At 32.8% G+C, this 26,712-nt stretch overlaps 1 protein-coding gene across 6 annotated transcripts in view; it reads left to right on the top strand.

Annotated features, from left to right (window-relative positions):
- IMMP1L (inner mitochondrial membrane peptidase subunit 1) overlaps positions 1–26,712 on the top strand; it is a 51,214-nt gene that overhangs the window by 10,105 nt on the left and 14,397 nt on the right. For 5 of the 6 annotated variants that reach the window (XM_037522525.2, XM_054699302.1, XM_054699300.1 and 2 more), the window contains 3 exons: positions 12,240–12,373; positions 13,949–14,037; positions 15,394–15,520. In XM_037522525.2, coding sequence (XP_037378422.1) covers positions 12,269–12,373; positions 13,949–14,037; positions 15,394–15,520 — 321 coding nt within the window. In that variant the 5' untranslated portion in view covers positions 12,240–12,268. Of the gene's footprint in view, positions 1–7,476; positions 7,734–12,239; positions 12,374–13,948; positions 14,038–15,393; positions 15,521–26,712 lie in introns of all 6 variants that reach the window. The other variant, XM_054699297.1, reaches the window with a different exon arrangement.

Here is a 26,712-nt window from a genome sequence, read left to right on the forward strand (position 1 = left end):
GTTTTTTTAAAAAATCACAAATAGATGCGGAATCTTATCAAATGCTTTCTCTGCTTTTATTGATAGGATCATGACTTTTCATTCCTTTCATTCTTGTGACAAGTTACATAGATTGATTTGTGCATTGATTTCATTATAATTTGCATATATACACCACTTTTGTTTCTAGTTAGTCATTGGACACATAGGTGGTTAACATATCGTGGCTATTGTAATAGTATTGTAATAAAGATAGGCGTGCATATGTACCTTTTTAATATACCTGATTTCAAATCTTTAAATCCATTTTGAATTAATTTTTTGTGTATAGTGTGAGTTAGAGGTCTAGTTTCATTTTTTTTTTTGCAAGTAGTTGTCCAGTTTTTCTAGTATTTGTTGGAAACCCCTCCTTTCTTCAGTGTATGTTTTTAGATTTTCTGTTGTAAGTTAATTGTCCATAGAAGTGTGAGTTTGTATGTAGACTCTCAATTCTATTCCATTAACTTGTTTGTCTATTTTTATTCCAGTGTCAAGCTCTGTAGTATAGCTTAAATAATGCCATAGGACTATTTGATAGGATTGTATTCAATTTACTTACTGCTTTGGGTCAGATGTCCATTTCAACAGTGTTAATTCTTCCAATCTATGAACATAGTACATCTTTCTGTTTCTTTATATCTCTTCTATTTCTTTTTTTTTTTAAAGATTCATTTATACAAGAACTGGGGTACAGTCAGAGGCACAGGAGGGTGAGAGAATTCACCAGAGACAGAGTGAGGAGCAGAACAGGCAGACGGACTGAAGACACTGCTGAGGGGAGCAGTGGGTGAGGCAGGAGAGGTCTGCGGCACCATGTATGTTTCTCCCTGGCCGGCCGGGAATCGAACCTGTGCTGCAGCGGAATCGAACCTGTGCTGCAGAGGCTGCGGACAGCTTCACAGTGGGGAGGCCCTTTCTTTTATTTCCTTTAACAGTGTCTTACAGTTCTCATTCTACAGGACTTTCACCTCTTTTGTTAAGCTTATTACTAGGTATTTTAGCATAAAGGTGTTCACAGTAGTCTCTTATGATCTTTTGTATTTCTGTTGTCACTTCACTTTCATTTCTGTTTCAATTATTAGAGATTTCTTTCTTTTCTCTTAGTAGTCTAGCTAATGGTATGTCAATTTTGTTTATCTTTTCTAAGATCCATCTCTTTGTTTCATTCATCTTTTGTATTTTCTCTTTGATTTCTATATCATTTTTTTCTGCTCTAGTTTTTATTTCTTTCCTTCCACTGACTTTTGGTTTCATTTGTTCTTCTTTCCCTAGTTCTAATGGTATGAATTAGATTGTTTATTTGAGATTTTTGTTGTTTGTTGATGTAGGTCTTAGTTGCTATAAATTTCCCTCTTACTACTGCTTTTGCTGCATCTCATAGCTTTTGATCGCTTGTGTCATTTTTGTTTGTCTCCAGGCAATTTTTGGATTCTCCTTCGATTTCCTTGTTGATATAATAGTTCAATAGCATATTGCTTAGTCCCCACATATTTGAGATATCCATATTTCTTTTGGTGATTAGTTGCTCACTCATACCATTGTGATTAGAAAAGATGCTTGTTATTATTTCATTTTTTATGAATTTATTGACACTTGTTTAGTTACTGAACTTGAGACAAATGACAGTGAAAGGAATTCACCTTCATTAAACCAGCCTTGAAAGTAACACTAAAGTGTAGGTACAGCTTTGTTGTGCCTGTGAGGAGCAACTTCAGGACACTGCTAGTTTGTCATCTATTGTGTATGGAAAAGTGATACATCAATTATTAAATGTCACCAAATATAGCAATATTGGATTACCAATTTAACAGCCAGATGGAAGAGATTCATAGGATATTTGTGTGAGGGGGCTTGGCTCTTTCTTCCCTTCTCTGTGTGCTGCTTGCCCCAAATCTCCATGTGTTCATCAAACCAGAAGCACTAAAACTGCCTTTTAAAAAGAAAACTACATGTATAGAAAAGTGCACATAAGTAGATGGTTCAGTGGATTTTTCATAAGCCAAATATATCCATGTAGTCAGCACCTAGATAAAGAGCATTGTCAGTACTCTAAAATACACTTCATGCTCCCTTCCAGTCACTATTTCCCTGCCTCCCACAGGATAACTACTATCCTGATTTTTAATAGCATAGTTTAATAGAGCTTGTTTTTTATATGTATGTATTTATATGTATAATATATACAGTGTAATATTTTAATGATTGATTTCCTTTTCTCAATATTTTCTTGAGATTCATCCACATTATTGCATGTAGTTGCAGTTTGTTCATTTTCATTGTTCTAATTCACTATATGAGTATATCAGAAATATTTTTATACACTTTATTATTAATGGCTACTTTGTGTTTTCCACTAATGCTACTTGAAACATTCTAATACATATCTCTTGATTAATATATTTATGTTTCTTTTGGGCATATGTCTAGGAGCAAAATTACTGGATGATAAGTATGTATAAGCTTTAATCAGTTCTGCATGTTTTCTAAAATGCTTTACATTCATGGAGATTTGTTTTTCCATATCTTTGCTAACTCTCAGTCCTCTCCTCCATCTTTTTCATTTTTCAAATTCTGGTGGGTACAGAAGAGTAAACCATTGTCTTTTAATTTCTAGTTCCCTAATTAATGAAATTGCATGCTTTTCAATGTGTATATTGACTATTTGTTTTTTCTCTTTCATGAAGTGCCTTTTTGCTTCTATTACCCACTTTTTTGTCAGTCTGTCTTTGTCACTGATTTGTGGAAGTTCTTAATTTTTTCAGAGTATGAGTTTTTGACTAAATATAGGCATTGCAAATATTTCTCCTATTCTGAGGTTTGCCTTTTTTACTCTATTAATACTTCTTTTCATGAATAGATATTTGTCTTTAAATTTTAGTTTATAATTTATGTGTATTGCTTTTCATGTCCAATTAAGAAATACTATTCTACTCTGAGGATTTTCTGTGTTCTGTGTTTTTCCTTAAAACTGCTAATGTTTACCTTTCATATTATAAAATTTTAGACTATATTTTCATGTTATACAAATTTGCTGTGTTTTTAAAACTTACTCTATATCTCTAGACAGAAAATAAGAGGTGGACTTGGGCTAATGACCATAATTATGTACTTGTACCAAATATCTATTTAAGAAAATGTGTTTATCTATGTTTACCTTACCTGCAGCTTTAATATACTGCTTTGTTTGTTTGTTTGCATTTAAGGAGAGTCTTCTCAGGGAAGAATTTTTGGGATGGGAAAATAAATGTAATGATTTTCATTATTTTTAGTAATACTAGTATACATGAAAATATTAATTCTTGAAACATAAAATTTTGTGAAGTATTTATAGACATAATTGCAGTTACCTTTTTGAGTATCATTCTCTCTGTTAAAGTTTAAGATACTTATTTGAGGGGGAAAGTGTGTTTTAAGACATTTCCAAAGCAATATAAAATACTGGATGTTGCATTTGAAAATTATTTTTATAAGCTTTCTTTAAATTATTTGGATTTTATGTCAGATTTCTTGTTAGCATCTATCTGTGTGCAAGTTTTGAACATTTAAAGGACTTTCAGTGATACTTTTTGTTAATCAAAAACATTCTTGATCTATGTTCTGATTGTGTGTTATTATTTATATTGTAGAAGGTCTTTTTATATACCCTGGTATTTTAGTTTTTATCTTATCAATGTTTACTATTAATTGTATGATATTGTACTACTTAATCTTGTAATTTTATAATGAGAGTGATTTTCTATTTAAAAATGTATTTTGTCTCTGATCACAGTGCTGAAATAAAAAGAAAGGTGATTGTATTTGACTCTTAACTAAGCACAGATATTTTTCACTTGTCAACTATATATTTTAGTTTAAAGCATCAAATTAAATATTTTATCCTGGCTTTTATTTTAATTCATGCAGTTAAAAACTCAAATTCAGATAAAAGATAGTTTCAAAATAAATTCAGTATATTATTTATGAGTGGAGCAACACATTAGCATTGGGTTCACAATAGATCATATCGCTTTTATTCCATCTTACAAGCTTAGCAGCACAAACAGAATAATCAACATATTATTTGGCTGTCATCTGCTGAACAGAAACCAGAGATCACAAGGAGGTTTTCCCTAGCTGTGGTGATGGCCTTTTTGTTCCAAGCCCCCATCTGGGAGGGCCATGGTGTGTTATCATATGGAACGCGGGGTTTTCTGTAATCTGCTTAGCTGCACTGCAGTTTGAATCTTCATTCCATGTTTGTGTAATTTATAATTTTAATGAGACCATGGCTCTTGTGGGCTTTGAAATATATTAAAAGCTCTTTTGTGCATATGCTTTTGTTCTTGCTTAATAGGCTCAGTGTATTTAAAACTGATGAATTTTTATTCATGAATTTGGATGTCAGGGGATTAACAGACTGAATATCATTGCACTCATCTATTGATATTTAGAAAGTTTTTTTATTGTTATTTTGTTTTCTTTAGTGTGTATGTGTGTGTGTGTGTGTGTGTGTGAGAGAGAGAGAGAGAGAGAGAGATACTTGAAACTAGAAAATGAAGGAACTTATGTAATTTTAAAAGGCTAGGGAAAATGGCACAGCTAGGTCATAAAGAAATGATTTAGATTTTATCTGTGTTTCTTTTTTTATCGATACTTATGTTTCATCTTTAGTTTTAGTATTTTAGATAATTATCATAAAGCAATAATTACAGAAAAGCTACTTTTAAATGAGTTGATACCTTACTCAGTGCTGTTTATGTTGATATAATATTCCAAGGTGTGACAAAGATAGACTTTGTATTTTGATTATATAATACCACTTGTCTGTGGTCATACCAAATTAGACATTAACATTCTTGAATTTAATTAGATATATATTTTATATTTCGGCTCATTACACTTTTCTTTATTTTTGTAAAATCTTTTTCAATAATGGATTTGTATATAATGAAAAGACTAACAGAAAACAGCCTTCTAATAATATATAAAATTGACCTTTTTTCTTTTGCTAAAATTCTGAAATATACTGACTGGTTCAAAATTCTATAGTTGTTACTTAAAAAAAATTAAATATAAATGATTTTATAGCACTAGGGGGAAAAAAATTTATGACCCTTTCTAGATCCAGGCTGTAGTTGTTGTCTCTTGAACACAGTGAGGGGTGTTATATAGACCTTACTGTGAAGTTTTTATGAAGTTGCAAAAATTGCATTTTTTAAAAAGCCTATATTTGCTGGACCACAGCCTTTTTGTAACTATAAAACATCACTCTTTTTTGGTACACAATGGTCAGTAACTTGGCAGATTCTTCTTCTCTACTACTCTCAAGCTAGAAATATCAAGTAGAGGTTAAAATGACAGCATTTTATACTTTCTTTACTAAGCTTACCTATAAAATTCGACACTAGAATGTTTATTCTTCCATAACAACTCTTTGCTTTAGTACTTTTATTAGTTATAGAATTTCAATTAGTTTAGGAATATATTATTGAAAATATCTGATCAGCTAAAGTGGCGCTGTCCATTAGAATATAATGTGACTCGCACATGTATTTTATTTAGCCCACTACTTCTAAAATCTTATCTTTTCAGCATGTAATCATCATGAAATATTTTTTGTACTGTTCAAAATCCAGTGTATATTATGTGTTTATAACACAACTCAGATTTGACTAGACACATTTCAAGTGTTCAATTGCTATATGAAGTTAGTGGTTGTTACCTTATTGGACGGTGTAGCTCTAAAATATTATACATAAATACATATAACAGAAATGTATATTTTTTCACCTTCGTTTTTTTTCGAGTAAACTCTTAATCAAGACAATCATTATTTATGTGCATTGTAGTTGAACTTACATACAGTGTAACTTCCTTAGAGCTCTGCCATTGGTACTATTGAGGTATATCTGCCTGATTAATACACCAACTCAAAATTTTATCACCTGACGCCTGAGTGATAATAAAGAGATAAAGACTAATGTTATGAATGTGTTATATTCCTCCAAATTGTGGGCAAATCCAACTTTACAAATAAACCATATTTTAAGTTTATTATAGAGCTTAGTTTTACAAGAATCCCATGGGAAATCTTGTACCTTTTTTGTTTGATTATGCTCGAACTCCTCATCTTATCCTTAGCATTTTTCTGGATATGTATTTGTGTGACTATATAGGACTCTTTCATAAAAGTTTGCTTAGAATTGCTATTGAACTTCTTGGAAGCAAAAAAAAAAACAAAGCTGTATATTGAGTATTTTTTTCTAAATACCTCTAGGATTCTATGCATTTTAAATATTATGTGTGTGTGAAAATATAAGGAGATTACTAAATGCTTTAAAAATACACAGTTAAGAATTACAAACCTTGACTTATGATTGATTTGGACCAGTAAAATATTTTAAAGTATGAAGTGATCAAAGAAACATTAAAAATATTGCTGCTATATGTATTTTATAAAATGTAGAGGCCTTCTTTTCCTGTGTAATCACCTTGCTCAAGTATGGCTTAGAGAAAATTCATGTGAGCTCTGATTTTTTCACATTTTCTAAATTTTAATGAAAATGACCTAATTTTTATTGTAAGCTAACTTTTATGTAGGTATGAGCTGGTGCCTACTGTATTCTTTTACTCACTTAAGTTTTTATTGACTTCTTTCTGTGACTTCTGTATTTAAAGTGTTGGCACAAAATGTTAAACTATTCTTTAAACAATACCTCTAGTTTCTTGTAGATGATAAATCCATCCATTGATTTCCTAATTTTATTATGTACACAGTCAATTGTAATCCAAGATTACAGCAAACAAGATGTTAATTTTGAGACATAATCTATGTACATTTCAATTACAGAGCATGATTGTTACAGAAGCACAGAATAAAAAGGAATAACATTTGTGCTATCCTCACAGGAGCTGTCAATAAAAGATGTAATAGGGGATTTAGGAATCTGGAAATGGCCAACTAATTTATGTGAATCTATTTTATTTCAGCTAGAAAGACCAAGCTCTTTTTCGTCTGCACTGCATATTGCAGAGCACAGGCTGTATATAGAAAACCAGGCGGCTGCATATGGATAGTCCCTTGATATCATTCACTTGCTGTGTAATCTTATTATGCAAAGTTCTAATCTTCACCTAGAATGAATGCCTCTGGGTCAGAATATAGTCATATCAGGGTTTTTGAGGTCATGTTTTGTGATCCTTAGCTTATTCTTCTAAGTAGGACTGGGATTTAAAGGGTATTCCCCATACGCTAGCAGAGATAGACAGCAGAACCTGCTGCCTTTTTGGAAGACAAGACCAACATGAGGTCCCTGGTAGGATTAAAGTTGATTTGTAGCTGTAGGATTTTTTAACAGATGTATTATTGGACAGGGAATAGGGGGCCACCAGCACAGCAAAATTGAATCACGACTGGCATTCTCAGGGAGTTTGCTGCCTGCTAAAACAGCAGCTGCATGTGGATTTGACTTCTTTCAGGTGAAGCGACTTCCAGTCATTTGGAAAGGATGGGATGAAAAGGAACCTTGGTGATAATTTTGATGTCTGCAAGATTTGGTACCAGTGTAATGGGATTATCGGTAACACCTTCACTGCAGAAAAAGCCACCTGGCGCTATAACTGGCAGCAACTGAGAACTAATCCTTTCCCATCTCTTGGATGTCATTCATGAAGCTCAAAGCGATTTCTATCCTGCTAACTGTGATTAATTTTATAAACAACAACAAAAAATTCAGGTGATCAAGGCAAAGAATATGTTTTACATTAATTATTTAAAATACGTAGACTTATTATAGACAATATGACTTATAAATTATGTGAGACATATTTAAACTATGAAATGCTACGTATGACTTAAAATTTATGGAAATATTCAAATAGAAAAGTAGATTACTAATGTCCTTTGTACTTTTCCAGTTAAATGGCATAAAGTATTTGCTACTGGTAAAGATTTATATTTGAGATTAAATATTAATTTAGATACTTTGTGTTTTTTTGGCTATAAGGCCAGTATCAATAATATAATCCAAATATGTTTTGATATAAGGAATTGGGATAATTTGTTATACATTTTACTTGCTTATATGACTGCTCCATTCATGCTAACTAAATATTATTAGTGAGTAAAACATTTAATGATAGGAAGTATATAGACACATATATTTTTAAAATTAAAGTAATGCTAGATCAAGCTACTGATGAAAAAGGCTCTTCATGAAAGTGTATGATTATAATGTAGAAGTCCTAAAATAGTTAATATTAATACTGAATAATTTATTTTTTTATTTAGAAATCTTAGTCAAATCTTCCTTTAACAAATGGGGTTTGGTTATTTGTGATGGAATCATGTATTATTTAGTAGAGTTTTTTGGCATTTAATATCAACTAAAAACTTTATCAAGTACTTTGTTTAGAGGTGTTAATTATTTTAATATTCTTCTCTTACATGGTCCAGAATAAACTGAGAGAAAATGAAGTGAAATTATCCCATCAGTCACCCAAACAGTATGCAACATAACTGCCAAGACTAGAAAAGATAATTAGTGTTGTCAGTATTATGATCCTGGAGTACTTACTTTTAAAATATTTATTCATAGAACTTGATTTTCATCTTACCATGTTTTTGACTTAGTTGCTTTACATTTAAAAAAATAGATGATAAAGCCTTAATCTTAAGGTTTCAAATCTTAAAATCTTAACTAAATATAGGTGACTAAAATATTTTTTTAAATTATAAGAATAATTAAAATATAAATATCCATCATGCATAATGTATTGGCTTCCTTGTAGCCAATGTGAGATCTTTATTAGAAAAATCAATAACTAAAACATAGTGAACTTATATATAATTCTTTCATCCAACCTACATAACAGATGTTATTTTAAATGTATTTTGTTTTAACTGGTTTTAAACTGTTGTATTTCAATATGTGTTTCTTCATTCGTTATCATATTTTAAATGAATAAATGAGAAAATTTAACTGTATTACTATGGAACTGCACTTATTTATGTTTATAAAGGACTTCTTGAGCCTTTGTGCTTTTACTATTTGAAAAGCTGTTTATTTAAAAAATATGCTATCACAGTGAAAAGATGTATCCGTGAAGTTAATGGACTAAAGCTTTTTCCTTATCCTTATAGCACAGCTACTTGTATTTTAAATATAAAATATTTGCTTTATGTGTAATTTCAAATTGTTTTGCCAGGTGGTATATTTAATCAAGGTAATTTCTGTGGTAGTTAATGGTATCATTTAATGTTTTTTAAAGAAACTTTTCTTTCAAAACAAAATTTGTCGGAAATATTTGTTAAACCTCATCACTGCTTACTTTGCAACTTTTTTATTTATCAGTTTGGTGAATGGCTTTGAGGATATTTTTTCCTTTTCCATTCTAGCATCATTTTTATTTGGTTAGAGATGATTATTTCCTTTGTAGTGTCCCAAGTAAACTTAGTTAAATTCAGTTAAGATAGACAAGGTCTTCTCACTGATTATATTCTTTTCGGCTAGTCATAAGATTCTTGCATTTAATATCTTATTGATATTTTATTAGAAATTTGGCTCATCTTTAAAATCTATAAATATTTATTTTATTACACAGGTAACTCATGGTGATGTCAGAAAGTGTTAAGGGAGGTTGGAAATAAGAGAAAGGGATGTAGGGTGAGAGATAAGGAGTTTTTTTTTTTAAAGTAAGTCATGTGTAACTAAAGAGCAAGTTGGGAATTACAGAAATTTTTGATTATTTATGAGATGATAAAGTTTTTTCTCTTCTGGTTATTCATGAGACTTAATATCTTTCTGGGCTACACAAGAACTGTAGACTGGCACAGAGACAGCTGCCTATGGTAATGCTAAATGATATTTTTTCCATTTGAATGAATACACTTCAACGATTGCTTGTACAAGTTGTATATTGTTCTGAAATAGATGGATCATATAGCCATCAGGGGGTTATTGGTGGATGAATGGGGTGATTTTGATTTGTCAGTGTTTGGAGACTGGTACTTAATTGCATTAATAGTGTCAACTGCTTATTCTTTCTAAACATAAAATGAGCTTTGATTTTGGATATATGTATGTGTATATAGCGACTTCAGACAATAATACTGTATTTATTAAATTCATTGAAATAATAGCATTATAACGTGATAAAATTTATGGAAACATCCCAGCATTAACATTCAGTTTAAAAATAACAAATGGTTAAGTTTTGTAAAGTTTCTAAAGTATCCCTCAGTTGTCTGAAACAGCACAAAATCCTTTACTGAATATCCTTTTTTTGAGAGCTTATTAAAACTACAGATTCTGCAGCTTTGTTCCCATAGATCCTCATTCATTAGTTCTATGATGGGAGCCTGGGAATTGGAATTTTGAATTAGGTTCTCAAGTTATTTTGTTGCTGCAGTCAGACTGAAAGCCTACTCATTGCTTTAAACCTTAAAGTGATGGTAATTATTTCTTCTAGAATGAATCAATATAAATAGTTTTCAATAAAATTTTGTGGGGATCCTCGAATTTGCAGTTCTAGAAAATAAAATAAAAAAACTCCTTTGCACGTGTCTTCACTATTAATTTTTTGATAATGTACATAGGCTCCCTTTAAAGGTCTTGATTCTCTATATTAATGACTCAACTTTTCAAAAATGGAAAGGTCTAGATAAAGAATAAAAATTAAAAAGTTCTGTTCCTTGGGTCGAATAAGAATATTTTATGCCAATGTTTCCTAACTTTTTTTCACAGCACGTGGAATATGGTAAGTTATATGGCAAACAGCACTAAACAACCAAGTCAGCAATGCTGCTCAAGGCTGGAGGTGGCCCTTGGCTACTTTGAGAGTTTAGAGTAATAGTTCTCAAATGTCACTGTGCTTCAGAATCACCTGGGGAAGCATCAGGTTGGAAACTGAGAACGGAATGGAAGGCATTTGTCAAGGAGCCTGAAAAGGAGTCTAAATAATTCCTGCCTGATTTATAATATTTACTACATAAGTTTATAATTCTTAGGCTTGTTTTTCTTATCTATAAAATGAGGATGATAATACCTACTTTATAAAAGTTAATTTGTAAACCCTGACATATGGCAAGTATTGAGCAAATATTACATATTGTTATCATTGATGTATTTTAGTAAAATCTGAGAATAGCATATTAGCCTAGGCTTAAGCCTTAGACCATAACTTGAGAAATGCTTAAAACATAGTTGAACAGTTTGTTCAACAGGTAAATACAATAGTTGCAAAGGTAAATAGAAAGTAAGGCACAGGTAGTAGGACCAATTTAGATGAATAATATTAATGTTTTAAATGTATATAGCTTTTCAAAATACATGGTTCTTTATGTTGTCTCATAATATTCATGTTTATTATTATCTCAATAGTTAATTGCTGACAACTGAATGTAACTTTATAATTTACAAAGCACTTTGACATATGCTATGAATTTGACTCCCAGAACCAATCTGTGAGATATATTTTCATTTTATTATGGCTCAGAGAGGTTAAGTAGTTTGTTGAAGATCACACAAGTTAACAAACCAATTTAAAATTTGCATTTCTGGGCCTCCCCAGTGGCGCAGCAGTTGAGCGCTGTGTTGCGAGGCTGCCCGGGGCCTCTGCGGCGCCAGTTCGATCCCTGGCTGCTCCCCGGCCACCAGAGGAGGGTCCCGCATGGTTCGCAGACCTCTCCTGCCGCCCGCTACTCCCCTCAGCAGTGTGTTTCGTCAGTCTGCCTGTTCTGCTCCCCACTCTGGCTCTGGTGAATTCTTTCACCCTCCTGCGCTTCTGTTTGTACCCGGTGCTTGTATAAATAAATAAATAAATCTTTAAAAAAAAATAAAATTTGCATTTCTGTACACCTGCTCTAGTGCTTTCCCCTTTATATCACATCACATTATGACAAGAACTGATAAAGTGTAGTAAGCAACAACTTTGGAAGAGTTACTATCTTTTCCTAGTTATCTACCTTAATGCCAAGAATAAAAAGGAACAGACAAGTCTGAAGTCTCATTCATATATAAACTAGTGATTTCTGGATTTAATCTCAGATCAAAATGTTAGTGGCTATAATTCGCCATTTAAAATATCTAGCAGAAATGAAAAGAATGGCACTACTTTTCTGTACCAAGCTGAATTTGACATTTAATACATTCTGGATCATTATAAAATATTTGACAATAAAACTGTTTCTTAAATGTTTTAAAATAGTATTGATCATGAAACTTTTTAAAATTTATCATCAGGCCAATGGTAGCAGAGACTACATAGAACTATGCATCGTGGTGTTCTGGGAAAAACCTTTCGACTTGTTGGCTATACTATTCAGTATGGCTGTATAGCTCATTGTGCTTTTGAATATGTTGGTGGTGTTGTCATGGTAAGTTTTTACGTTCAAGAACAACCATTTTAAATTTATACTTAAGAGCTGAATAAGAGATGTTGTCCTCTTATTAATTAATTAATCAGAGTAATTAATGAAATGAATAAAGTGTGAAAGTTAAAACAAAATCATTGTAAATTTTGGGATATAAATCATTCTAATTTTTTTGATGAATTGACACATATAAATATCTAAGAACCATTACTTAAATATGGTTCTATATTCTGTTGGGATGGAGCACAAAACTTCCTATTAATAATAAATAACAATAGATTTTGGCACTTATTGAATGCCACTTACTGTGTTTCTGAATGTGTTTGAGGTTTTACATTTATTAACTTATTTGATTTCTCACACTTTCTGAGATACTTATTTAGAAATCCACTGTGTATATGAGGCTGAGAAGATGACTTAAGTAACTTGCTCTATGTTTTACAATTAGTAACAGACTTGGAATTTCAACACAGATTTCTATAATTTTCAGAACTTCTATTCTTAACCTTTGTGTTTAGTATTATTAAAACGAATTATTCTGCCTGTGTCAAAATTAAAATGTGGAGGTTGATCACCTCATGCCAATGCTTTTTCTTAGCATTGCATCACATAACTCAAAATCACAGTTATGCTAACCTTTCGTCATGTAAACAAAAGAATAAGTTAGTTGAGTGGCAAATCAATGGGTTTTGGTGATGGTGGTGGTGGTATTTTTATCAGGTTTATTCTAACAGAGTCAGTCATGAATACCCTCAAGTTGAGCTGGTGTAATGCAGATAAATATATTTAACTGAAATTTTCTGATTTTTCAGTTACATTGGTACTTCCAGAGGGCCACAAAATTATTATTTAAATTTTCATTGTGTTATTTCTGTTGGAATAGAAAGTTTTAAGTAAAAAGTGTTATTTACATATTAAGTAGAATAAATGCTGACTTGAATTTTGACTTTTTGAGTGGCTAGAATACTTAATACAGTTTTGAGGTCTTTGCAGTGCATCCCATTACACCAGCAATTTCCAATAGAACATGAGTTGCAGCCCCATCACATGATTAAGCTATTGTCTTAGACAAAAAGGAAAGGCATCAACTCATTAGGAAGAGTGTGATACCACTTAATAAATTACCAACATGGGCACTGTATGAATTTTGACATTTGTAAGAAAATAAATAAATCATTAATTTATTCATTCAAGAGATAATTATCAAGGTTATGTCAAGCACTGTTTGGTTTTAGTTATATAGGACAGGAGAGTTAACTTTCTTGCCCTGGAACTTATATTCTATACATTGGCCAAATTTTTGGAAACAGTATTATTTTATTCATGTATTATAATGTAACAGCAGTTGCAAATAACTATAATATCAGTTACAAATAACTATTTGTGAAGTGTTTACCTGTGTTTCCAGACTTGTTGGTCTATAGAGTTGAACTTGTCTGGGAACTGCCAATTATTAATAGTTATGAGTCATCCTGTAAGACTGAAGAACATTTGTTTTGATTTTTTTTATTTCAATCTTGCTCATATGACTTACATTAAATTTTAAAAATTTTGAACTCAATTTACCTCTCTTTTTAGTGTTCTGGACCATCAATGGAGCCTACAATTCAAAATTCAGATATTGTCTTTGCAGAAAATCTTAGTCGACACTTTTATGGTATCCAAAGGTAAATTGCTGTTTGCAATGAAAACATGCATACACATTGTGTCTTTTCTATGATTTCTTAACTTTATCTTTAAAAACTCTTGGAAATAATCATGTTAATGACCAGCCAGAAAATATTTTGATTCAAACATCTTTTTTTTGAGAAGTTTTAATAGTTTCTATAAGCATGAACAGCCTCTTGTGTCAGTGTGTCCCTTGCATTGTTGTCCAAATTAGATAACAGGTCCTCTTATAATATGCATTTAAGCTTATTTTACTTTTTTTGATGGTGAGAATTGGGGGGTGTTCTAGAATGTTTTAAATCAAGAACTGAGGAATTAGAAATTACATTACATATCCAAATCAATCATTTGGAATATTAATACTTAAAAATAGTCCTTTTTTAAATTGATGATTGTCTTCTTATTCTCTATAGCCTGTGACAGGCATTGTGTATAGCTGGGAGCCAGGAATATTACTTGTTATGGTTCTTTTAATTACTTACATTGCGTTGAAAAACTTGGCAAATATTGTTTGCCAGTAAACCTATTAAAATCCTATTCTAAGTGGTGATACCAAATGATTTCTGGTGCTGATAACAAATAAATTTATTAAATCCTTTCAAGTATGTGTATTAGTTAACATTCATTTAATGTCTGTTTTATACAGAAAGAGCACTGAGTTGTTGGGTTGCACATTAGTCCTACATTTTTGTTCCCTTCTTTTCCATGTATTTTTCTATTACATGTGAATTGTTCCTTCTTCCGTGAATCGTGTCTTCCATATATATGATATGCCAATTTATTTATTATGGAGTATGGTTAGGCAGCTTTTAGCATTTTATTTGATTGTATCTTTTGATAGTTTTTCTCTAATTTGCCTTTTTTAGCTTTACGATAAATTATCTAGGTTTTATAACTTAACATACCGCAATTCCTCAATTCTTTGAACTCTAGGGAAACACAGTTGATATTTCTACCTTCTTATGTGCTATACAGTCAATCAATACTACTAGAAAGGCAGTAAAAATTATTACATGATTTTGTGGTATTTACATGGAATTGTTTTTCCATAACTTTGCCTATGAAAATTTAGATACAGAAAGAACAGTGCAAAAAGACAATTTTTGTGGGACCATTAGAAATTTTAGAATCTTCAAATAGCTTTTCTAATTCTCTCATTGTTGGATTCTGACCCCCTAAAAGTTAGTCACTGAGTTTCTAACTACTGGCAAATATATGGGAGTGTCATTATGTTAGAGGATAAAGTGTGTGACTTTATTTGAGTTGCTTTATAAAGGTATTATAGCAGTGGCATGCATGTGTTTATGCTCAACAAATAATAACACTGACGCTTTTTTTACTTTTTTCTCTCTCAGAGGTGACATTGTGATTGCAAAAAGCCCAAATGATCCAAAATCAAATATTTGTAAAAGAGTAATTGGTTTGGAGGGAGACAAGATCCTCACCAATAGTCCATCAGATTTCTTTAAAAGTCATAGTTATGTAAGTAACATTTCAATTATGTTATTCATTGGTATTGTAGTTGACTAGTATTAACTGAATAGACTGACAAAAGAGAATAACTTTTTTCATATTTTGAATATAAAATACTTCATTCAGTAGAATTTAATATATTTGTATCAAGAACAGTCTGGTCATTATATTGTTATACTTTAATTCCTTTTATAAATATCTCAGTAATAATAATGTAGGTAAGATTCACCAGTGGATGCTAGAATAATTGGGTAAAAGTTTGAGGAAAAAATAGTATATTTATATAGTTTCAAAGTATCTTTTCCGAAATATTTATTACAAAAGGAAAACTAGTAACTTCCTAGAAGAGGAACTTGGTACACATCACTTGAATTTAGTAGTCTAGGTTAATTTCACCAATAATAAGCTATATCAACATAATGTAGTCCTTAAATTGAAGTACTGGAAAGGTACTTTGGTGGTTTTCTTGCAAAAAAAAGGTATAAGTTCACTTTAATCATGAGAAAACAGACAAACTGAGTTTTGCAACATGACTGACCAATAATCTTAAAAAAATCAAGGTTATAAACAACAAGAAAAGACTGAGAAACTTTCATAGATTAGAGGAGACCAAGGAGTCTGGACAACTAAACCCAATCTAAGCTTGTGGCTTAGGAAGTATTTCAACTGACTTGTTAGAGTAAAATCTGGTAAAAATCAAATAAAATATGAAGTTTAATTTTTAAAATCCTTTAAAACATTTTAGAATAAAATTACGTATCATAGTTGATCTAGTCAACTTACCTATCCAGTTCGAAAAGAGAGCAAGGGTAGTAGAATGGAAGAATGAAGAGTAGATATATGTAATTTTTGTTTCTTTCTTTCACCAATTACATGGCTGCTGACAGAGTTGATTGTGGAGAAAGGTTACCTTTTTAATAAATGTTCTATGTCACTACCAAATTTTTAATACAGCTGTTACATCTATTATCTAATCTTAACTTTGAAAGGCCCTAAACATATACATAGGGTCTCCTGGTGGCCTAGGGGTTAAGTCTCAGCTCTGTCATTGCTATGGCCAGAGTTCCATTCTTGGGCAGGGAGCTAAACCACATATGGCGCAGCAGACCTCTCCTGTCTCTTCCCCTGTTCCCCTTGCCTTGTATTGCAGTCAATCTGCCTATTCTTTTCCCCACTCTGTCTCTGGTGAATCCTCTCACCCCTGCACCTCTGACCTACACTCAGTCATTCTACCAAAAAAATAAAGTGGGATACCTGTTTCATCTTAAAAAAAATAAACATATAATTAAGGGTTAAATTGTCTTCATCATCGGAAATTTATTTTGAACGATAATAGCCCTCTAAGTTTGATCAATAGACTATTAAATAATCTATTATTTAATAGACTATTAAATAATCTAACTATCCATAATACACAAGGTTCAGCTGTGCCAAAGTTTTGTATATTACTGCAGTGCTAAACATACCAGTAATTGTTGGCTGATGGTGATGATGTTGAAAATGACAGAATTGTATCAGGTAACCAGATTTCTTTGGCCTATGTCATGAACATTCTATCTTTTTATTCTTCAAAAATGTACGATTTTGACATAATAGTTTCACCTGCATGTGACTATTATCATTTCATAAGGCAATTTAGTCATTCTAAGTTGCTTTAGAAACAAGCCCATACTTCAGACCATAAATAATTTTATCAACAGAACAAATAAATGATGTCATTCACTAATTACATGCTTAAACACCACACATTTGTTGTGGATTTTGTTGTTTTATTTTTTTAAGGGTTATTAGAGGAACAGTGTCAAGACAAAGGAGCTTAGATGAAATCTCTGTTAAGTAATCCTAGAAGACGAGATGTAAAATTTTTGAATATTATATTTAAGGAAAACATTCATTGAATTTTTATGTTTGGTGAATGGATAAATTAGAGGACACTGCCATTTGTTTGTTCTAGTTGTAGTCACTTCAGTTTGGTTTGCATGTTTACATGTGTACAAACATAAAAATTTTGTGATAATATTGTCCGACACTTGTTATGTACTTATACTGTACTAGGCGCTGTTGAAACTCTTTGTAAGTATTAATTTATTTAATCATCATGATGCCAACCCAATAGGTAGGGAATAGTGGTGCTTGACAGATGGGAAAACTGAAACACTTGGAGGTTTAATAAATTGCCCACTTTTAACAGTTTGTGAGAAGAGCAGTTGGAATTCAAACACAAATAACCTGGCTCCATCCAGAATCTGTACTCCTTACCGTGCCACTATGTCTCCTCTCCAAATATTCTCTACTTATCTAATTATTGTTTCTACTCCTATCTCATCTAATCTTACTCTCCTTAAAATAGATGTCTTTATTATTTTAAAAAAAGAAAGGGAACTATTTCTGATCAGGATAGTATTCAGGGTTCTTCAAGAGAAGCCAGTGGCTTTTTTTTTTTGAAGATTCCCCCTTTCCTTGTAACCTCCAGTTTTTTAGGCTGTTATTCAAGCCATAAGACTTGTGTAGCTTTTACAGAACCATTTTAGCAAATGTGTTCCATTCATCAAGGTGATTTATAACTAAAATTCATCCAAGTTTAGAGCACTCTGAAAAGATATCCATACTGTTTGCAGGGTCTCTCCCTCTAGAGTGTTCCATTTTCATCTATCTGAGAAGCACAGTGGTGCTGTAGTTTTAGAATTAATGTTTTCTTCCCCTCACTTACCCTTTCTCTTAGAAAAATCATTGTTTATAAGATGAAGATATTACTGTTCAGATCTTGGTTGAACTGCACAGGAAAGATGATAAATATTAAAACTTGTGCAAAAAAACCCCATTATTTTCCTAAGTAGGTGTTTCCGAAAGCAAAACACCAAAATTGTCATTTGGAACCTAGAAAGTAGGGTTTAGCATATGAAAGAAATAGCATTGTTCATAAGTTGGCAAAAAAAATATATAAACGGCTCATTGGTTAAGTGATGTGGAACCGTTTTATTCACTTCAGAGTTCTAAAAGTCCATGTAGCAAGCAACATTTAAAACCATGATTTATTTTTTACATTAAGCATTTGAATACCCAGTAGTCCCTATCAAGGTGCTATTGCAGTGGGTTTTGCTTATTTAGCACAGAGGCCAATAATTCTCTTTGGATTATGGACTGAGCATTGACTACTAGGATATGAACGTAATCTGTGACTCTCAAACAAAATAAATTGTTCTCAGCTCATATATCTTGAATAACTTGCTTTTTTGAACTACAAGAACTGTTCAATTTGCTGCTAGAAACCACCACTTGCCAAAAAATAACTTTTTGGAAGTAGATGCATTTAGCAAATAGGATATTCATAAAATGAAATGGTATTCTCCTGCTGAATCACACAGTAGACAGAAGGCAGTGTAAAAGCCTATTTAATGTAGTCTCCATTTCCCCTGGGGAATATAGGGCCAGGGCTAGGAAATACAGCAAAATTTAGTTATAAAGCTAACAAAGGGCTAAAGAAAAGCAATTTATAATTTTTTCTGAGGAAAACATTGAACGATATGTGATTTTAGTCCATAGTGCAACTGTGCTACATTTAAGCATTTTGAAATTCAGTAAATTCCCATTGACAAACAAACGTGCTATAAAATCTCACATATAAACAAACAGACTCCTTTGACACCACATCCTCTCACAGGGCAGAGTTGTGCATATTCACTGATGCCACTCTGGACTTCATATTACCTCTTGAACTCATCCAGTTTCAGGTTCGGTTACCACCACTTCACTGAAACGGTTCTTGTCAGTTGTGCCCAGTGACTTTTCTGTTATTGATCCTCTGGTCAACTTTTAGCCCTCATTTTATATGAAATATCAAAATAATTCTTAAAACCTGTTTTCCCTTAGTTTTGGAGACATCATTTTCTACATTTTCTTCCTCTCCTTCTGCTTTCGACTTTCCTTGGTTGGTTCCTCTAGACATTGGAGTAACTAAGAGTTCATGATTTAAAACTTCTTTTTTTTTGTAGGTTGCCTCATATCTGATGCAACTCTTCCTGCAACCTGTTTATAATTAAACTTTTATTGGAATACAAGCATGTTGTCTGTCACTGCGTTCACTCAAACAGTAGATTTGATTAGTTGTAATAGAGACCATGTAGACCATAATGATTAGACTATTTACCATCTGGTTTTTTAAAGAGAACTACTGAACCTTGCTCTAGAATATAAGAATATAAGGTTCTTGAGAGCAGGGATTTGTTTTGATTGTGGCTGATTCCCTAGCACCTAAAATATTGTTTGGCATCTTAAAAAAATGCCTTAAGAGTAAACGTATATGTACGAATAGGCTCCAACCATGTTTTCTTCTATCAATAATTCATTTCTGCTTACTTTCTATTACTAGTTTCTGCTGTAAACCTGGTCCCAAGTAAGTGCATCATGTTAGTATTTTTCAGTAAGATAGGTAGGTGTTCCTGTACCTCACTATACTGTATGCTCCTGCTGAAATTGTCAATTTGTGTTCATTCTGGTCTTTAGAGAAGACTTAAAAGCTTAGTTAGTTCCGTGGCAGGGCAACCTGACCACCTTCTGTAGCTCCAGGTGAAAGTTGCAGAAAGTAGTGGAATGTGCCTGTTTCTTGTACCAGGACAAAATGCTGATTAAATGTCTCCTTCTTCAAGTGACTTCTAAAGGAGTAGTGGAATAGAGGTACCCTGGATCTATCTTGCTTTTGAGGGTCAATGTGGTGCCCCAGAAATGCTATGATGATTTTATTATGATGAGGCTAAGTTGTCCTTGCAACATACAATACCTCCCAATTTGGTTGTATGGTAATGAGAGTTTTCTACATTTCAGACACAGTAGAAAATGTGTCTTTTAGACATTTAGAGTACAGGTATTTTATACTTTGACCCACTTATTGGTTGCTGATTAATGATGGTAAAGTTGTTACCTGTAAAGTAACAACTTTACCTGGTAAAGTTGAAACCTTCTTTTCAGTGTCTATTTCATTACAAAATGAAGAATTACTTAAAAAACCTTCCAGTATTTAAACTATTAAATTATAGTTCCTCACCCATGAAATGAAAGGCATAGTAATAAAAATATGATTATGGAGATTTCAGAATATCACAATAGTTAAAACAGAGCACTCTTTTGCTATTGTTAAAGGAAACATCTATACTTATTAGAAAAATGCTTTTTTACTTTTATTATCAGTTATCAAAATATCAGGATATTTAAAGCTTTTTGTTGATACCAGGTTCCAGTGTTATACACAGTTACATGATGTTTACCAAAAGATAGTTTGTTACCTTAGCAGAATGATGATAGATGAAGAAGGAATATAGTATTTCTTACATTTGTTTGAATTGCAGAGTATGTCATTAACAATAACATTGTTATTTTCAGAAATGTAAGAAATAGAAACAATATTACATTCCAGAAAGACCTGCTTAAGTGTTTTTACGATGTACAGGTGGTATAATGTTCTTTAAAGAACTTGAAATGGGACAGTATTCTAGTAATAAAGCTGTTTTACAGTGTGTTGGAAAATATTTAAGTAAAACTGATTGACAAACTGAAAAACAATCTCACTAATTGGACAGGATTAGAAAATAGTCACTTTGTTTAGTTAACGCTAATAGCCTCTTAATGTGTACTGTGCATTTAGGTTATAGTTCAAATCCTTGAATATCCTAATGCTGTTTTTCTGTTTGTTTAAATGTCATTTACTTTAGCTAAAAGACACAACCATATGGTCTTCTATTACCACTTGTATTATAAACAGAAAAAATACTTCTGTGTAGGGAGAGGAATCATCAGATTGAAAGGGCTTGTTTATTATAAGCTGCTGATACACTAAATCCTTGTCATTTAAATAGAAGAAGTACCTAATAATGTCACTTATTACAACAAGGATATCTAAACAAGGGATTTGCTTTTTGCAGACTGTAGTGATAAAAACCTGTGCTACACATCCATTTCTCAGCAACGGCTCCTGAGATAATCAATCATGGCATACTGTTAATGCCTTGATTGCCGCTGATGTGGAGGAAATATGTTTACTCTTTTGCTAAAGTGAAGTTCACTGCGGCGATGACGTGACTTTTTCATCCTATAGTTAACACAATTCTGAAGATAAATTTGACTTCTTGTTTACAATTTCAAGGTGTTTTCCTTCAGATGTTAGCATTAAAGAATTGGGTTTGGGGTCACTACCACCTAAGCATTTTCTGATGTGTTCTCTGAACATTTTCAGAGAATTTGATCTTAGTTTAACTATAACATGGAATTTATAGAATTTCATTTTACAGAAATATATTTTTAGTATGTTTGGATATATGTGTGTGTGTGTGTGTGTATATGAAGACCAGTCTCTTGTCTCCCTGAAACTAATATACTTTGCTCACCAGAAAATATTGTAACCACTAAAATTGAGGAGCCAGTGCCACTGGTATGAATCTCGGAGGGCAGTATGTGATACAATCAAATGCAAATTTACATGCTTGTATTAGCAAGTCGTGTTAGACTTCTGTATTTTAAGGTTACCTGAAAGTGAGTGGGAGAAGTTAAGAACACTGAAATTGTTACACAGCTTTTCAGTGTAGACATCTGAAGCAGATAGCAATTCTGATGGTATTTAAGGGAATATATTCCAAGTTTCAAGTGGCTTTCTAACCTGATAACATTGGTCATCTGGAAAGCTGTTATTGACTAGGTGGAATATGTTCAAATGTCTTTTGAAGTTAAGCAGTGAAGACAATATAGATCTTGTGTTACCATTTTTGGTAATTAAAATTCTAAGGCTTCTATATATTACTTAATTTTTCCCTATAAAAGCATTTACTCCATTGTTACCTGTGCAAACAGGTGGGCTCTTGAGAGTGTCCCCTCAAGAATGCAATGAGAACTCAAGATGCTGAGTGTCAGTGGGAGCACCATAATCTATTGAAAGTGAAAGAGCAAGACATAGAGCTCCAGTGATATCACTTCAAAGAGAAGATTCTGTCAGGTGCCCTGTAGAGATTATATGGGTGAGGGTCCCAGTTGTCTCTGCCTTGTCTTGCTCATTTTCTCCCCCTATTTTTCTGATTAATTATTCCTTTCTCTATTTAGTCAGATTCACTGGTCACAATGTCCAATGAATTCACATTTTCTGGGCTTACACTCACTTGAAAATCTGTCATATACTTGAAATATACTCAAAATATACCATGAGCCCCCCAGTGGGGAGCATAATAAAGACACTGCATGATGTTTTGCAAGAATATAAGGGGTGGCCATCTAGTAAGGGCCTGCAACTTCCTTAGCTTGTGATCTCAGCAGGATGTTCTGCTTTGCTCCACTTACCACAGTCATGTCCAATTATGTCTGTGGTCAGATGGGGGCTCCATCATTTGTTCCAGTTACAATTGGTGGTTTTCCTACTCCTGTCTCACTATTAGACTATTTACCTAAAATAACAGTGGAAGAGATGAAGGACTAACACACAAAAGCAAATGTATATATTATAAGACAGTTACAGTAAATTAACAAAAAAAATTGGCATTACTAGCCATTGTACTGCTATCCTAATCATGTGAAAATGTTTTCCTCCTATGTTAGAATTTTCATAACTACTTTAACAAAATTTAGGAATCTTTTAGTTTGGCATAGCAAGTGCTTGCATCTCTGCTAAACACTCATGCAAAGCCAACAAGACACAAAGTATTTAAAACTGCAGGGTGAATAATTAAAAAATCTAATATGCAATTAAAGATTCTGATCTACTTCCTGTACATTGTGTATGTGAATCCCTAAAGCAGGAAGGATTAGAGAAACCTGTTGTCTGAAGAGACTTGAAATTTGACCTGACTTTGCTATGTAAAGAAAAGTCAAAGTAGATCTAGAGAAATAGATTGATAAAGACTTCTGTCCTTAACTCAAATATACCTAACCTCAAATCAGGCCCGGCATTTAGACATCTTCCTTAATAAAGCTGAACTTCAGGGGCAGCCAGAATCCCTGGACTTGGGGGCAGGGAGGTGGGGTGTGAGAGAAGACTTAAATGGCCTTCAGGTGAGGTAAGACTAAATTTTCCAGACATTACCTTCACAACTTTCCTTTTGCTTTTATTTATTCAGGCATTCATAATTCCACATAAATATATTGAGTGCTTGAGGGCCAGCACCATGTTATAGTAGATCACAGCCCTGCTTATAGCACTGTCTAAAGGAACTTTGCAAAAATGGAATATCCTATATCTCTATCATCCTTTATAGCAGCCACTAGGCACCCGTGGCTCTGGAGCACATAAAACATGGGTAGTGTATGTTAAGAAACTGAATTTTTACTTTTATGTAATTTGTAAAATTTAATACCTTCCTGTGCTACTAGAAGCTACCAGATTGGATAGTACATCGTTAGCAGCTTGTAGTCAAGTTGGAGGAGCAGGCAAGGAATTACAATATAGCAGAATTAAATACAAGGTGCTATATGACATAAAAGGATATTTATCTAGACTGAAGTAGGTAGGATTAGACTAGGCAGGTGAAACCAAAGTTTCACCTAACTTTAGAGGCTCTACAGGATAAGTAGGAATTAGCCAAAGTAGCAGCATATTCAGAAGGCATAGAAGGGAGCTTTCAAATATTTGGGAATAAATCTAACAAAAAGAGGTAAAGGACCTATACAAAGAAAACTATAAAACACTGTTAAAAGAAATAGAAGAAGACACAAAGAAATGGAAAGACATCCCCTGCTCATGGATTGGAAGAATAAACATTATTAAAATGGCCATCCTATCAAAAGCAATATACAGATTCAATGCTATTCCAATCAAAATTTCAATGTCATTCTTCAAAGAAATAGAACAATTATTGATGAAATTCACATGGAATCACCAAAAACCCCGAATAGCCAAAGCTCTCCTGAAAAAAAAAAAAGAAGGGAATGGAGGCATCGCACTCCCAGACTTCAAACTATACTACAAAGCCAAAATCATCAAAACTGCATGGTATTGGAACAAGAGCAGACATACAGACCAATGGAATCAAATAGAAAATCCAGAAATAAACCCACAGATTTATGGTCAACTAATCTTTGACAAAGGAGCAAAGACTATGCATTGGAGCAAAGAAAGTCTGTTCAATAAATGGTGCTGGGAAAACTGGGTCGCTACATGCAAAAGAATGAAGCTTGACCACTACCTCACACCATACACAAAAATCAACTCAAAATGGATTAAAGAACTAGACATAAGACCTGAAACCATAAAATACATAGAAGGAAATATAGGCGAAACACTACATGATATTCACATCAAAGACATCTTTACAGACACATCACCCAAAGCAGTGATAGTGAAGGCAAAGATAAACAGCTGGGACTACATCAAATTAAAGAGCTTCTGCACAGCAAAAGAGACAATAACAAAAACAAAGAGAAACCCCACCAACTGGGAGAACATTTTTGCACACAACACTAATGATAAAGGACTGATCACAAAAATCTGCAAAGAGCTGATAAGACTCAACAACAACAAAGAAAATAATCCAGTCAAAAAATGGGCAGAAGAGCTAAAAAGAAACTTCTCTGAAGAGGAAATGCAAATGGCCAACAGGCATATGAAAAAATGTTCAACATCACTTGCAATCAGGGAAATGCAAATCAAAACTACCATGAGATACCATCTTACACCAGTGAGAATGGCACATATTAAAAAAACTAGCAACAACAAATGTTGGCGAGGGTGTGGAGAAAAAGGAACTCTTCTGCACTGTTGGTGGGAGTGCAAACTGGTCCAACCACTATGGAGAACTGTGGAGATTTCTGGACCTACTAAACATAGAGCTTCCATATGATCCAGCAATTCCACTCCTAGGTATTTACCCAAAGGACACAGAAACATCAATTCCAAAGAGCGCCTGCACCCCTATGTTTATAGCAGCACTATTTACAATAGCTAAGCTTTGGAAACAGCCCAAATGCCCAAAAATAGATGACTGGATCAAGAAGATGTGGTACATAGACACCATGGAATATTACTCAGCATTCAAAAAAGATAAACACATGCAATTTGCAGTAACATGGATGGCGCTGGAAGGGATCATGCTCAGCGAAATAAGCCAGAAAGAAAAAGAAAAATACCGGATGGTCTCACTCATAGCAGGAATCTAGAAAACTTAAATAAGGGACCAGGAAAATGAATAACTATAAGAAAGTGAAAATCAAAATCAACAAAAAAACTATGAACCAGAGACAGTCTATGGAGGGTAGGGGGTGGGAGGGGAGGGATTGGGGTCAAAATAAGGGGGTTGCAATTGTATGGGGAATATAAAAATAAAATTTATTATAAAAAAAAAGAAGGGAGCTTTCAGTATTGTATTTTAGGGAACTGCCAAAAGTAAGTCAAAGAGTTTTGACTTTGGGAAGAATTATTTGGAATCCCAAAATCCAAATTTCGGTGGTAAAATATTAGTACATGTTTTACATAGAATGCATCTGAGAGCAGGTGAAAACTCATTAATTATAGTCTTATCACTTTATTCTACTACTCTTTGAGATACGTTGTATTTCATTAAATTAGGCTCATTTTTTTTTGGCATATGAGAACCAGAGTATACATCAGGCAGTGTTAAAATGAAAGTGCATGCTTTTTGGGGGGTGGGGGGCGGGAGGGGAAGGATTGGGGTCAGAATGGGGCGTTTGCAATTGTATGGGGGAATATAAAAATAAAATTTAAGATTAAAAAAAAAAAAATTAAACATAGAAATAATACATGAAAAAAAAAATAAAATGAAAGTGCATGGTCTTGAAATGAGAATATAGGTTGATGCTGCTTTTAAATACTAATCTAAAAACAGCAGGTGTCATTTTACAAATGAAACAAAAAAGAAGTCAGAACAAAGTTGTCCCAGAAAAACTGCAACACTGGGACATTAGTATTAGTTATCTAGGGTATTTACCGGCTTTAGTCCCAACCCTTTTTTCCTTTCTTCACCTCCTGGATAGTTGGTAAAGAGATCTGAAGGAAGAGCTGAAGCATTTGATACTTAAAAAATATTGCTTGATGAAAATACCTGTTAATAATATATTTCATTAATAAACTAAATTTCATTAAATCGATTAGCATTATTAATATGGCACTTAATTAATGTATATTTTCAATTATAATGATTCAATTTGAAGTTCTGGAAATAATCAGATCTATATAATTGAATGCAATGTAAAAGAAAATAAACAAAAATCATTAC

Source organism: Talpa occidentalis, unplaced genomic scaffold, assembly GCF_014898055.3.
Source record: "Talpa occidentalis isolate TD23 unplaced genomic scaffold, MPIMG_talOcc4v2.1 talOcc4.3, whole genome shotgun sequence".
In the NCBI taxonomy this organism is placed as follows: Eukaryota; Metazoa; Chordata; class Mammalia; order Eulipotyphla; family Talpidae; genus Talpa; species Talpa occidentalis.